General features: G+C 42.2%; 1 protein-coding gene across 2 annotated transcripts in view; it reads left to right on the top strand.

Moving 5' to 3' along the window:
* The first annotated feature begins 6,846 nt into the window (after window positions 1-6,846).
* The window catches only part of LOC308077517 (nuclear receptor-binding protein 2-like), an 84,654-nt gene continuing 74,781 nt past the window's right edge, over window positions 6,847-16,719 (top strand). For both annotated transcript variants that reach the window (XM_080418264.1, XM_080418265.1), the window contains exon 1: window positions 6,847-7,869. In XM_080418264.1, coding sequence (XP_080274390.1) covers window positions 7,750-7,869 — 120 coding nt within the window. In that variant the 5' untranslated portion in view covers window positions 6,847-7,749. The remainder of the gene's footprint in view (window positions 7,870-16,719) is intronic.

The following is a 16,719-nucleotide window of genomic DNA, read 5'->3' on the forward strand; positions in this document are numbered from 1 at the left end:
AAACCTGCCTGAGACCATAATGATGGAGGAGATCATTGTTGTTGTTCCTCCTCCTCCTGCATGGCTTGGATAAACAATGTGTGTGATTTGAATCTGTGTGATTTGAATCTCTCTGAATCTGAATCTAAAATCTTCAATAAACAGCATTGGTAAATGTCAACCTCATAGTCTTCTTTAGACAGTTTGTTCCAGGGACCCCCCAGAAGCAAAGATTTGAGTTACAAATGTTTGTTTTAAAAATATATATATTCAAAGATTTGCACACATTTTCACGATTTTTTAATAGCCAAAGAATAAAAGGTTAAAGTTGTTAAAATGATTGTTACGCCATATTAACAGATTTTGCTGGGGACCCCCTGGAACCCCCCCCCCCCCCCCAAACGAATGCTTTAGCAACATGAACCCTATAGCATCCATATTCTGCACATTCTGTCATAATAGTTCAATAACATTGAACATTCTGCAAAAAATATTTTTGGTGTAGAGGGGAAAAAAGGAGGGGGCCCCAATAAGTATAGGGTTTAAGTGATTAACTACTCCTCATCACTAAAAGAAAGCAAGTGCTCCCTCTAACTAGTTTTTTTGATGGCCTACTGGATAAGGCGCATACCACATATATAGAGTCACAGGTTCGATTCCCGAGCCTGATGACCTTTGCTGTGTGTCACTCCCCGTTCCTCTCTATCTGTTTCCTGTCTCTCTCCACTATACTAGAACAAAGACAGATAAGCCCAAAGAAATTCTTGAAATAAACATCATTGATCATCGTAGGGGGCTTCGGATAAAAACAAAATGAAAGTGGCGCGCCTGTTTTTCCACTGACAAGACAATTTGCAACACAGCGAGGTAAAGTCCCCAGAAAAAGCTCAATAGCTCTATTGATGAGCAGCACTTATACTGTACCTCCCTCTTGTTGGGGGACAGCCATTTCTGAAAGGCCATTCTTCAGTGTGACAAACACATAGCTTGTCTAGACAGCTCCATTGTGCTCACAGCAAATCTCATTAGCAATGAGAGGGATTGGTGGCAAAGCAGAGCCTCCACCAGTGGAGTGCTAAAAATAGAAGCAGGGCTCACACCACAGTTCTATAACCACAGATCCATAGTGATCAACCCTTGGGTTGATCACTATGGATCTGTGATTATAGAACTGAGTTTCCGGTGACTTCCACACAGATGCTGATGTTGCTTATGTAAATCAGTGCTTCTGATTGATTGATTGATTGATTGATTGATTGATTGATTGAATACTTGATTGTAACAGTTTGCAGATAGTACAGTGGTACGATTATACAATGATGCTGAAAGGACAACACGAAAAGCTCTGAGGTCTTCTTTCCATTGTGGTCCTATGTATTCAATTCATCGTGACATTTGAAGACATACGATAATGTACAAGAAATCATCAACACTAGTAGCAATACATGTATATGTTCAGGTGTCAAGCTTAGAACATTGGTTCTCAACCTTTTCAGGCCGCGACCCCCCAAAATAATCATATTTGAACAGGGCACCCCCCACCCTGACAAGCACTTGGAATTGTAGGAGTTGAGACATTACATTTAGTTTGACTCTATTCCACAGATAAATATTGTGAAAATAGCCGATCTACAAGCTCACAATGCCTCGCAACTGTGAGCTTGTAAATCGCCTATTTTCACAATTTCTGCCTCTTTATATTTGACAATTTGGCCAATATTTGACCAGTCTTTATAGTATCGTTTTGTTTAGGTACTAAAAAGGTCTTAAAAGTACTTAAATTGTCACTTTACTGTCATCTGGGGACCGCCCAAAATCATGTGTCCTGACCCACAGGTTGAGAACCACACACGCACGCACGCACGCACGCACGCACGCACGCACGCACACGCACACGCACACGCACACACACACACACACACACACACACACACACACACACACACACACACAAACACACAAAGACACAAACACACAAACACACACACACACACACACACACACACACACACACACACACACACACACACACACACACACACACACACAGCTATTTATAATGAACAAACAGGACAAGCCTTCCAGGACTGCAGGTCAAGTTCACACAATAACTGCAAACTGGCACTTTATTTTATTACAATCAGTTTTCCATGACTGCTGTTCTCTATTCTCTCTCAGCCTGAAGAGCAGTTTCATGATGCATTGTGGTGGTTGGTGGCAGAGAGAGGATGGAAAATCCATTCAGAAACACCCAACATTTTCATGGGATATTATTTTTAATGTCTAACTTAAATGTTTAAATGAGATCATATTACAAAACATACACGCACGCACACGCGTATGTTCTAAGCAGTGGTGGAAAGTAACTAAGGAAATATACTTAAGTACAATTTTGAGGTATTTGTACTTTACTTACATCCAATTTCCAATACTTTTACTTCTACTCCACTACATCTCAGAGGCAAATATTGTACTTTTACTCCACTACAATTATTTGAAAACTTTAGTTACTATTTACTTTTCAGATATAAATGATTATATTATGAAACACACATTAACCACTTTAGCCCTTTTTTATACATTTTTATACTATATTTTACTATATTTTCAAACATTTTAGTACTTTTACTTTTAGTACTTTAAGTACATTTTGATGCCAATACTTTTGTACCTTTACTCAAGTAAATTTTTAATTCCGGACTTTTACTTGTAACAGAGCATTTCTACATTGTATTGATACTTTTACTTGAGTAAAACATTCGAGTACTTTTCCCACCACTGGTTCTAAGCCTTAGAAGACTTGTCTAGGATCGTTTACAAATTGCAGACAGGTGCTTTTTTATGGTGGTTTTGAAGGAGGGTAGGGGGTCACACTTTTTGATGTCTGGTGGTAGAGCATTCTACATTCTGGTGGCATAGCAGTAGAGCTAATTTAACCCCATGTTTGTGCCGAATCTGGGTTGGTCGAGATCAGTGGAGCTCCCTCTGGTTCTCAACCTTTTCAGGCCGCGACCCCCAAAAGTAATCATATTTGAACTGGGGACCCCCCATCCTGACAAGCACTTGGAATTGTAGGAGTTGAGGCCTTACATTTAGTTTGACTCGGTTCCATTGTGAAAATAGCCGATCTACATGATCACAACGCCTCGCCTTTTCGGCCTGTAATATTTGACAATTAGCCCAATGTTAAATTCATTCATTTTAGAGGCATTACAAATGCCTTAAAAGTCATTAAAGTGTAACTTTATAAATGTGCAGATACCCTGTATACACTTATACTGTGTGTTGGTTTGTTTACTGTTGAGCGAGAAAACAGTGTTGCACATTAAGCTAATCCTCAGTTTGAGAACCACTGTTGTAAATGATAAAAGACTCAAAGCATATTACTGTGGCTCAGTATATACAAGTTATATTTAGATTATAAATGTATTGCACTAAATATCATAGGCCCATCTCTTATTGTTGCAAAATTGTAGTGGTGGACACTGAACAGTAGCTAAGTACATTTACTTTAGTCTACTGTTGCTTAAGTTGCCAAAACATTTTTAGTATCTGTAGGCCTACCTTACTTGAGTATTTGTATTTTTGGATTCCTTTCACTCCACTACATTTCAAAGACAAATATTTTCTACTTTTGACTCCACTACATTGATAGGAAGGGTATAGGCCTACATCATGAATGAATAGCAGTGTTACTTTCACTATTATTCATATTATTTGAAGATTTCTGGAAAATATAAGCCGATCAAGTAGAATGCAGCAATGCATTAAGAACATGTACTTTGCAATTTGTACGTTTGAATATTTAAGTATATTTAAAAGCATGTACTTTTGAATACTTAAGTATGTTTTGCAAGAAAGTGCTCCAGTACTATAGCTCAAGTACAGATTTGACTGAGAAACTTTCACTGAAAGTTGATGAGTAATATTTGACCAGGAGTATCTGTACTTTGACTCAAGCACTCTCAGGTTGAGTACTTTGTCCACTGCAAAACTGAATCCATGCAATATCATGACTTTTTGTCAGTGGTATAAAGTAACTAAGAACATTTACTCAATACTGTACTTACAATTTTGAGGTATTTTTTTTACTTTACTGGAGTATTTCGAGTTTTCAGTACTTTTACTTTTACTCCACTACATCTCAGGGACAAATATTGTACTTTTACTCCACTACAATTATTTGCAAACTTTAGTTACTAGTTACTTTGTAGATTTTGATTATTAATATACAAAACATACATTACCCACTTAATACCCTATACATTTCGGCCATTTGAAAATAGCTAATCTACAAATGTATTAAAACGATTTAGTACATTGTATATTGGAAAACTTGGGAAATGGGACATTCTGCATAATGAGTACTTTCTACTTTTGGTACTTTATTAAGTACATTTTGATACTTGAATTCCGGACTATTTCTACACTGCAGTATTGATACTTAACCTAAGTAAAATAAATATTATAATATAATACTTTTTCCACAACTGCTGTCTGTTGAACACACTGTAAGTACATGTCATGACCACTAGATGGCAGCCCAGCAAACGCATCTCTCTTTCTCATAAATCTCATGTTGATACCGAGCTCCCGGAACCGTTGGTGGGAACAGTGAAGCTGCCGTTACCTGGTGGTCAAATCTAAAATTACAGGACTTGCCCATGTAAAACGCAACTGTGCGTGCGTCTACCATCTGAAATGCTAGTGCGCTTGCTCCATTGGCTCCAATATTGGAGTAGAGGTACTTCCGAGTGCTTCATGCGCTTGTGAGCAACTTTCATTGAAATTAATAGGTGGGGGCGGGGCAGTTCGCTCTCTAGATATATTAATTTATAACTCTGCGGCTGATACTGAGAAAAAGAACAAGTACCGTATTGATACAGGGCTTGGCGCAAAATGGTGCAAAGACTGTTAGGCCACTGCGTTTTGGCCATTAAAACATGACTCATGAAACAGTTTGGATAAGCATGACTCATGATGATACAGTTTGGATAAGCAATCACCACAATCCGAGGCAAAACTGTTGGACATGATTTGCCATAGAATATTTTTTATATTATTATTATTATTATTATTATGATTATTATTGCAATATAGGCCAAATATCTTTTTAGGATTGGATAAGCATGCATGACTCAGGATTATAGCTTGGATAAGCAATCACCACGACATTATTGCCATAGAATATGACTTATATTATATTAAGTATTGCAATAGCCTAAAATATATTTGTAAAACTACATTTTGTATGTTAGGCTATATTATACGTTGCATTTCCCTGTGTATGATAAGTTGTACAATCATTTTGACTACACACGCGCACACACACACACACACACACACACACACACACACACACACACACACACACACACACACACACACACACACACACACACACACACACACACACACACAGCTATTTATAATGAACAGGACGAGCCTTCCAGGACTCAGTTTTCCATGACTGCATGCTGTTCTCTATTCTCTCTCAGCCTGAAGAGCAGTTTCATGATGCATTGTGGTGGTTGGTGGCAGAGAGAGGATGGAAAATCCATTCAAAAACACCCAGATTTTCATGGGAATATTAATTTTTTTTATTACTACTAACTTAAATGTTAGTCAATTTATTTATTTATTATAATTTTTTTATCCCACGATTCTTGTAACCCATTTTTTCACCCAGTGCCAATTGCCTAAGCTGTAATCCTGGATGCTACTCTCCCCTCTGCCAGCCTGGGGAGAGCCTCAAACTGAGCTGCCTGTTTCTTATCACCTGACAGGGGGGAGTTTCCCCCAGTAGGACGCAGCACGTGGAAGGAACACGTTATTCCAGCCAGTTTCCTTTCCCCTCCATCAGGCGCCCTGGCTGACCAGGGGGAGGCAGTATAGAGACCAGGATTTATGCTTTTTTTAGGGTACCTACCCTAGGGGACACGGGGAGAACATGCAAACTCCACACAGAAAGACCCTTTCACCAACCCCACCTAGGGTATGCGCGCGCGCACGCACACACACACACAACACACACACACACACACACTACACACATACACACACACACACACACACACCACACACACACACCACACACACCAACACAACACACACACACACACACACACACACACACACTTTTTTAAAAACAATTTATTCCTGTCCACATAAAGGAGATAAATCATAGTATATGTCTTCATAATACAACTCGAAAGTGCTCCTCGAGCAGGTCTCCATCAGGTCAGGTAGGTTATTGTGGCCTACTGGTGGCGCCAGTATAGGCCAATGTGAAAGGGTGCCATTTCTTCTTAGGCCTTTCACGGCAATCGATGCTGCATTCATGATTTGAGGCATTTTGTTCCAAAAATGTGTTTTGCAAAAGTTAACCTGCTGGTGGCGCTTTAATATGAAAAGGGTGGCATTTCTTCCTCAGCCTAGTGGGTACAGTATGTGCGTGCAAAATGTCACTGAAATCGCACGCTGCGTTGAGTGCGTCATGATTTAAGGCATTTTGTTCAAAATGGACCAATCCTGCAAACTTTTGAGTGCAAAAGCAAAACATAGTCTCGGCCATGCCTTTCGGCCTGGCGGAGACAATAAGAATATCACTCAGTAGGGTAGGCTACTCTATGGAGAGAGAGAGAGAGAGAGAGAGAGAGAGAGAGAGAGAGAGAGAGAGAGAGAGAGAGAGAGAGAGAGAGAGAGAGAGAGAGAGAGAGAGAGAGAGATAACGGGCCTATCTATGTATGCTTGCTGCTTGCATCCATCCGTTGCATGCGACGCAGATCTGCGCGGATGTTAGACGGTTTACGGTATTTATCCGTCTGCGCACACTGAGCCTGGCAGGCAGGAACCCACTGTTATTGAGGGAGGTAGCAGTCAGAGCGACAGACAGACACACAGAATGGCAGATGAGCTAAAATAAACCACTTCCATCAATGAGAGGCTGCATGAGGAAGGAAGAGGGACGGACGGCTGGGTTTACTGACTCATGAAGCGGGCGTTTATTTCACAGAACCCTTTTCGCTCGTTCTCTGTGAATGGGGCAGCACCATAACAAAAACATTTCGCAATCTATTTCTGCACGCAGAGTTTAGTCGCTTGAGGTCTGGACTCATTTCCCCTCTTCTGCCGCTTCTCACGACATTTGCAATGTAAACCGTGCTGGATTAGGATTATTTGCGTCTGGTGATTTTTTTTCCCTTTCCAAAGTGGGGGCGTGATTTTCCCCTCGCTTTGCCTAGTTATTATTGAGTGCAAAAAAGGCCGTTCAAAGGGTCTGGAGGAGCAGATATATCAACTCCTTTTCTCTGCAAAAACTGCAAAGATGTTTTGAGCGCCAACGGCTTTTTAAGGCAGAACGGACTGACTGGTGTGTCGTCTCTCTGGAGGACCCTGTTCACCCTGCGCGCCGCGCCTCGCCTCGCCGCTCCGTGCAGAGACAGCAGACAGACAGTGTCTGAAAGGCCGTTTTAGGTCTGGCCGGAGCAGCAGATATCAACTCATAAACATGTTTTGAGCTCTAAGGAAGGCAAGGCAACGGCTAGAACGACAGGACTGGTGGTCGTCTGGGGACCCTTCATTCAGCGGCGCCGCGTCGCGCTTCGCGTCGCGCCCTCGCCTCGCCGCCCTAGTGTGCAGCAGAGCTAGACAGTCTACTCTGTCTGCGCCCCACACACACACATACACACCGCCACGCCACGCTATCTATACGACAAACAACACCAAAACAGACAGACAAACCACGACGAGGATATTAATACTAATACGATGACTATGTCCGTCCCGGAGAGAAACTCAGGATCCGAGGGGAAGGAGGAGGAGAGCGAGGATGAGAGCGAGATCTTGGAGGAGAGCCCGTGCGGTCGCTGGCAGAAGAGAAAAGAACAGGTTAGTCGTGTGTGTGTGTGTGTGTGTGTGTGTGCGGTTGGTATACGGGTGATTTGTGTCTGCACTGCTGCCTGTGCCTGCGCCCCATGTGTGTTTAAATAGCCCCTGGCCTTTTATGACAGGCCCGCAGGGGGAAGCAAGGATGGTGATGACAGGCACAACGTTGTAACGATTAATAAAGCGCATGTAGCCTATTGGATCAGATGATTGTCATTCTAGTGTTGTTATTATTATGGTGTCTGTGGTGGTGGTAGGCTGGAGCCAGGCCAGGAGAGAGAGGAGAGGGAATGGATGCCCGCCCCAATACGTGTTAGTAACTGTACACCAACCATATCTGGTGATCTTATCACTATTCTACAGAAACCATGGCGTATTCTATATGTAGATTATAGCCTAGTCTGAATTCATGCACTGTCATTTTTCTCACATGGTGGTGGTAGGAGTAACGTAACCGTTACTATGCCTATGATTTGTGTTCAGGTGTCGTAGCAACAGCAGCAGCAACCGCAGATATCATATTATACACTTAGATATTGCTCGTCAACTTAGCAAATGCTGTTTACATTTCTAATATTTATCTTGAATGTGGCTGCTCAGTCAGTGCACCATTCAGTGGAAAAGCTATAAATCACATTTTGAACCTGATGTGGTTGAAAGTGAATCACTGCTTTGCCTTGATGTGTTTATGTATTAAACATCAACATGCAAAGCAAACATTCAATCGTAATCCGAGAGAGTAAACATAGGTCTATATGGTTGTGAAGCGGTTGCCTCCCTCCTCCACGCACAGAGCTCGATAATAAAGACAGAATGTAAGTTGAAGGTTATCTCTCATTTACACACGGAGGCGAGCCTCCACAGCCAGCAGCCAGCCAGCCACCACATGACCTCACCCGCACCCTCACTCAGCCCCTGTCTGACACACACACACACACACACACACACACACACACACACACACCACACACACACACACACACACACACACACAACACACACACACACACACACACACACACACACACAGAAGGCCACCCATAACCCTGTGTTTTTCCACACATTGATTAGACCGTCATCAGCCTTGTACTGTATGTATTGTATGTTTCTTTTCATCCCTGCCAGGCCGGAAGGGCCGAAGGCGAGGAGGGATTATGTTTTCGCTTCTGTCGTGTGAGTCTGTCCATCCATCTGTGAGCAGCTAATCTCGTGGCACTGTGAAACTTTTCATGCACACTCCCAGTAGACAAAATCATTCAGTCCCCACTTCTTGGGGTGTTTTTGTCACTGTATATTTGCACATACGTGAAATTTGTCCTCTGCGTTTACCCATCCTATAACTACTAGGAGCAGTGAGCGTCATTCTACGGCGCTCGGGGAGCAATTAGGGGTTAAGAGTCTTGCTCAGGACTCCCAGGCGGGCTCACTAACCACTCCGCAAGGGAGAACCTCCCTAAATGTTTCAAATCAATGTTGGTGCTATTAACAGGCCCGACTCATGTTTTGGGCTATAACCCTTGAACCCTAGGTCATGCAATAAAAAAAGTCCCTGGATTCCATGGATCATGACACAACTCCCCATGTAGGCCAGGCCCATTTCTGCCTGACGAGACTCTCTGCCAGTTTGCATTTTCTTTTGCAAAACACAGGTTTTGCTACTATTCTTACAGATTTGGTCCAAAACTCAAATACATTGGTACACATTTATCTCTGTAGTCATGTGATCAAGATGTATCTGTCGGGTGTTTCAGATTCCATTCTGATTGGCTATTATTGGCTTTCAAAGTTTGCGGGAGTGGCCAGTTTTGCCCAAAATTCCACAAATCATGAACGCTAGTGTCCCATTGGTGTGAAACTTTGCACGCACACTCCCAGTTAGGCCAAGGAAGAACTGGCACCCAAAAAACGCACGTGCTTGTGTTGAACTGCAGGCTTGAAGTGAGCATGAATGCTGAGTTACAGTAAGTTCGTCCAGTGGGTGAAAGGTCAGCATAGACAGCGCTCTGCATTTTGTTGTATATTTCTCCCAAATCAAGAGCATCACATGGTCTGTACATCATGGTATCATTGACTCACATGTTTATATTGTTGTATTTATCCTAAATCAAGAGCATCACATGGTCTGCACATGGTATCATTGACTCATGTTTATTTTTTCGGCAAATTACAGAGCGGTTTGAAGGGAGGGGGAACAAAAGTGTATATTTGATATTATGTAACTCTTGCCTGTGGTCACTGGTCAGTCCACATTATCCATGCAGCTTGACTCAGCACAGCACACACAGCATTGATTCCACCCCCCCTCCTTTTTCGGAGAGCTCGATTCTTGCTGGTGTGGTCGGAAAAGCAAGACAGTCACAGTGTGAGCTCACCTATATTATAGCCATTGGAGAGATGTTCAATACATTTCCAGCCTCAGCAGGCTCTCCTGTTTCTGTTAACACCGGCATGAAAGGCAATATGGAAACGTTTGCTCACGCAAAGTGGTGCAGTCTGAACTGAAGACATGATCATTTTTTATGCATTAAAACCGGGAAAGCATCTGTCTGTCATTTTAGATTTTGGCTATATATAGCCTATAGCAACATATGTTTTTCCAGAAAACTCTCAGGATTTAGAATAGTGGTTTAGAACAGTGGTTTGAACAGTGATTTCTAAAAAATTAGCAGCATGTACAAGCTGCGAGCTTGTGCATCTGCTATTTTTGAACATTTTTGAATAATTTAGAACATTTTAACAGAAATCTTCTCTCTTCTGGTGGGTTCCTGGCACAAAACATTTTCCGATGTTTTGTGACACATCAATTTTGGGGGTCCTTGGCACGAAAAAGTTTGAGAACTACCGGTTTAGAAGGCATTTGTAAAATCGGCCTCTGAATGAGTTAAGCTAAGATTTTTCAAGCTTGGGTTTTGAGTACACAATTCCCCCTTCCCCTGAACCCCAAACTACGTGTGAGGAAATCGATCGGGCATTGTTATTGTCCTGTAGCGTAATACCTTTTACGTTCATTGCAGCAAAATCATAATTGTTTGTCCTCCGATGTATTACACATCTAAAGGTAGCTCTCCACCGCACCGACGTCAGCGGCGGTAAGTGTTGGAAAGCTTCTGTTGCCGAAAATCTGCTGTTGATCGGGCGGTGGGTACACTGTCGCGTCGGGTCGCAAGTTGTAGGGAAGCCTTTCGACCGTTGGATAGCAGCAGGCTTGTTGTTGAAAAAGACACCAAGCCATAGGCTATTTTTAGCGCCGTAGTAGCATGTCTGTCGGTGTCGGCTCTCAGGTGCATTCAGCAACTTTTTTTTCACCCCTTAGTTCCAACCAACTGATCTCCTGACTTCATTCGACTGCCAGTCTGTACTAAATCTGTAGAGTCGTGTGTTTGGTGGAGAGCTACCTGAAAGAATCCCGGGAACCCAGGCAGGGGAGGCCATTCTCTGTTGCTCCAATTGCGACTCCTACAGGTTGGTGGGTGGAACCAGTTCAGCTGGGAGCAGAACATGGGACAGAGAGGGTGTTCCTCTGCATGCGGTATACATACAGTACGCTCACTGTCTGGTGAAAAGTGACTGATGACTTCTAGAGATGTACCGATACCATTTTTTCCTTCCCGATACCCATCCCCATAACTTGCGTATCGGTCAATACCGAGTACCGATCGGAACAGTGTGTAATACAAAAAAAGATCTAGGACCGTGTTTCTCAAAGTAGTGCCAAGGGACTCTCAGGGTTCCTTGATGGGGTTCCAAATGGACCCTTACAGGTCTGTAACTCTTGAGAGTGTACAAATGTGGTTCCATTTGTACACTTATTTGTACTCAGAGTAATAGGGGTCCTTGAAATTAAAAGGTTTGAGAACTGAAGCACTGCATTCAAAATACAAAATAATTTAATACTGTAAATTACATCATCATGTGATAAATGATGTGGTATGGGAATGGCATAGACTGGCATACTCTTTTATTTTAGGCTGTATCGGCAGCTTTTCCGACACTGGTATGGTTATCGGAACAACTCTAGTGACTTCATGTGTATCGGAGGAGACGTGGGGCTAAATCTTTTGGCCTACTTGTTGGTCATGAGGGCCAACAAGTATGGGTTGGCATTGACAAACTATATACTTGGGGGAATTGGCAAGGACTAAATTGGGGAGAATTTGAAAAAACAAAGAAGAATTCAAGAAGAGAACAGGGTCATATGATGCCTGGGTGATCGTGTCCAATAGAGCATGTCAAACTTCCCCTAGCCTTGGACAAAATGTCATTAATTGCCTGTACTTTATTCATATATGCATTACGATTCTTGCTTAACAATGTTGCTGCGAAATTGAGTTCTCTCCCAGCAGGATGTACGATACCGTACATCCTGCTGGGAGCGAACTCAATTTAGGCCTACCAGAACCCACAAGGAAATCTGCATGTACCAAACACAATTCCCATGATTACATGACAGCTGACTTGTATCACGTATCTCCTGTGATTGCATTGTCTAAGTAACTCAATGATTGAGAAATCGAGACAAAATCTGCAAGACTGACACAGTCACTGTAGTGACTAATGAAAAAGGTTCTTATCTTCCCAATTTGGACAAGGTTGCACAATGTGCATCCGGTGGAAATCAGATACTGATTATATGCCCCGTTTTTAGTTTTCTAACCAAACTAGTTGATCCCTTTCTAAGCGCTTTAGGAGATTCACATCCACAGGGGAGGAAGTAAATCTTGACCTGTCCTGTCCGACTGGGCTCTTTATTACGGTCCAGACTAGAGAGATTAGCACTGGCCTGCTGAAGCCGAGTAGAGGCTCAATAATGCAGCAAGGCCCTGATAAGTGAGCCCACAGTAGCTTCTTAAAGGGAAACGTGGCAGAATCCCATAGTTCTGATGTGAGGAGTTCATTTTGACATTGTGAAAAAAAACTGCTTCCGCGTATTTCTCCCGCAAAATGCAGAAGTGTCTGGCTATGGCGCCGTTTCACAGGCGGCCGGGCCGAACAGGTCACTCAGACCTATGCCCGATGATGCGAAATGAAATGACTCATTTGACATCATGGGTGTGTACACGTCCTCAGAAATATACAGAAGACGAGGTATTTTTTCCCAAAAACTTTAAGGTTCAAGGTTCAAGGTTGTACTTTATTGTTACATCTTGTGTACAGGTACATAAGAGTATAACTTATTTTGGTTTGGCTTCCTTCAGACAATGCAGCAGCATAGGTAATAACAACAACAGAATAATGATAGAAATCGTAAACAGATTTAAAGAAAAGAGTGCAAAAAAGTGAATAAAAAGAGCATCATCAAATGTACATGTGCATTAAAGAAAAACGTATTATATATTGTATACACCAACAGCATTTTCACAGTATATTCTATATACAGCTATATATGATATCCTCACAAGAGGACAATGGGATGTGGGCTCAAAATCTGCAAAGTGTCCCTTTAACCCATTAAAACCGGGTAAGCATCTGTGTCATTTCAGATTTTAGCGTTGGCTATTCAAAAATAGCAGATATACAAGTCTCCACTAATCGATAGACACTTAGTGAAAAATCGTGAAAGTGTTTGAAAAATGTTGAATTACTAGGTTTAGAAGGCATTTGTTGAATCGGCCTGCAGGCCTTAATGGGGTGAGTCAGACCCGTAGACGGAGAACCAGAGAGCATTGTAGTGTTCATTCCATAGATTTTTCTTCAGAATTGACAGACAGGCTTGCAGTTCCATCTTCAAGCTGTGATTACATCAGTGAGTTGCAGGAGAGGTGAAGATGAAGACACTGCACTTTCAGTGTCGAGACACAGAGTGCAACAAGCGTGAAGAGAATGTGATGAATACATTCGATATTCTAGATTGAGGTGTTGGTGGTGTTGCATGGAAGTGTCAGAATTCACACGATAACGCAATACCTATTACCTGCAGTACTCAGTCACATGACGTTTTTATTATTGTAGGATATGGCTGACTTGAGCCTTACGTTGATGTTTATAATAAACATCTACCCGTATAGTCGGTGTGCTCGGGTGGTGCAGATCTGAAGTACCTGTCCCACACCACGGAGTCTACAGCCAAATTATTCCGATGTCACATTCCGATGTCACACACCAACGTGTTTTAAGCTAAAAAGCATTATTTAACACTTTAGCTATTCAAAAATAGCAGATCTACAAGCTCACAGCGCGGCACCGAGTGCCGAGCTTGTAGATCTGCTATTTTTTTTTTATTATGAAAATGTGTGCAAATCTTTGAATATATATTGTTTTAAAGCGAACATTTGTAACTCAAATCTTTACTTCTGGGGGGTCCCTGGAACAACATATTTTGAGATGTGGGTCGGCGGCCAAATAAATATAATTTTGGGGGTCCTTGACATGAAAAAGTTTGAGCACCACTGATCTAGAAACATATGTTTTTCCAGAATACTGTTGGGATTTAGAAGACATTTGTAGAATCTTCAGGTCTTAATGGGTTAAGCTTAAACTTTCAGGTATCAAGCCCTTTAGATAAAGGCCTAGGCTACACGTACATGGATCTTTTTCTAAACGCACATTTTTGTGTGCGTTTGGGCCTTTCAGCCACACGCAAACGGTGTTTTTGGCCGCTAAAACGGATATTTTTGTAAACGGATAAATAAGTGAAGGTTTTCCAAAACATGCGTTTCAGTGGATCTGTGTGGACATGTAATCCGGAGATTTTGAGAAACGATGACGTCATCGCGCATTCGCACATGGTCATTATAATAATAAATAATATAATAATACATAAACACCAGACCGCTCATGGTCATTATAATAATAAATGAAGAGAGAGAGAGAGCAACACTTACAGTCTATGAAACAAGGCACGCTCATTTATGGCAAAATAATGTCATAATTAATAATAAGACAGTGGTGGGAAAAGTAGCTCATTCACTGTGTGATGAAAACCCTCTTTCTCTGCGCCGAGTAGCGCACACGGCACGCACACGGGTTGAATGTGGGGTCTGTCGTCCTAAAACACAATCGCCCCGGGTCAAAAGTCCAGCGACCATGGAGCGGTCGCGGGTGGCCCGCTTAAAAGGTGCGTGGGGCGGGGAGTTTTGGGACGATGGAATGAATTGATGAAGTAAAACTCATCTGTTTGCGTAGCCCTGAAACATGACTGTCATACCATGACAGTCATGGTGCTTAGAGTCCCTGCTTTATGGTGGTGTTCGATTTTCTTTTACATTGCCAACTCTCACATGTACATAAACGTTCAGATTTCAAATATAAAGTGCTTACCCCTGAGCCACGGACGTTACAAGGCGATCCGGACCGCGATAAGTACCCGTATCTCCCGTATTGTTCAATAAAAAGCATTTTAATCCGATCGCCGGCCATTTTCTCCAAATTTTCTCCGATGCTTTCAACCATGCGACACTAATGGTTTGGGGGTATTGCACTCTGATACATTACCAAAAAAATAAAAGAAAATGGCCGGTGATGGGATTAAAATGCTTTTTATTGAACAATACGGGAGATACGGGTACTATCACGGTCCGGATCACCTTGTAACATCCGTGGGTCAGGGGTAAGCACTTTATATTTGAAATCTGAACGTTTATGTACATGTGAGAGTTGGCAATGTAAAAATTGAACACCACTATAAACCAAGGACTCAGCGTCATGTGAACCATGGCTACTGTTTGCGCTGCAGCTGCGCCCTAATAATGTTGCTTTCGTTTATGTTCACGTATGCTCAGTGGTGATGCTATTAAAATATTGCAGTATTGGGCCTTAACATGTGATTAAAAATATGTATAGGCTATATGTATTTGGCCCCTCATATATAAAATAAATGTAAATATAAAATCTGATATAAAATTGAAACTTGCAGCTGATCAATGCGTTTCTGCGTCTATACGTGTGGACAGGGATTTTTTTAAATCTTTGTCATGTGGCCAGGGATTCTTTTTAAAAACGGAGGACTAAAATATCCGTTTAGTAAAAGATCCATATACGTGTAGCCTAGGCCTAAAGGCACTTTAAAATCCTACTCTGAGTGCCTGGATCTGGATGTTCTCTTTCTTGAATAGCACTGATTCATAGTCGAGGACAGAAACGTTGCTTTCTTTAAATTCCCTTATTTCAATTTTGTTTTGCACATGAACACTGTTTTGACATCACAGATGTTTTTAATTGAAGACAATATTGATCTCAGCATGTGGACTGTTTTTTCTTTGTCTTTCTTTCTCTCTAGTCCAGGGACATTGGTGTACTACGGGTATCTCTACTGCAGACTGCTTCAGGTTGTTTTCTATACTGACGCACCCAAGACAACGTTTTGTTGCCCCAAGCATTACCTCAGTCCACAGGTGCAGTATCGTAGTATCCTGGCGGTACAAAATGATACCATGAAACATAAGTTGCGCACACAGTAGAAGCAACTAACAACCCCACCGTTGGCCATGATATCAGAACCAAAGGATGGATGGGTGCCTTGAAGTTGAGCCCTGATGTCTGTCCTTTAAAATTATAGACCGCACTGAAACCAGTGAAACCACAGACATGACTGTTCTACTGTACGTAAGTAAGCCTCTGCCCTGCTGTGTCACGGGGTGGCTAGCAGAAAGAGAGGCCTATCTTAAGGAGATCCTTCTAATGACGTGCACTGTAATGGTCTAACATCGTGAGCTGTGTGTGCACACTTACAGTACTGTTGTGACACCTGCCCTATGTGGAATGGCCACCCTCTCAAATTTCCTTGGAGGGGAAATCAGGACAAGGGGACTGTCCATTTCGATCCAAGTGTTAACTTGATTGCAAGACCACGAGCTCCACAGCCACTGCTTTGCTACTGGTCTGTCTTTTAAGGCTTACTATATGGTTGCTGTCGCT

The sequence above is a fragment of the Gymnoscopelus braueri genome (genome assembly GCF_963280865.1).
Source record: "Gymnoscopelus braueri genome assembly, chromosome: 21".
Classification (NCBI taxonomy): domain Eukaryota; kingdom Metazoa; phylum Chordata; class Actinopteri; order Myctophiformes; family Myctophidae; genus Gymnoscopelus; species Gymnoscopelus braueri.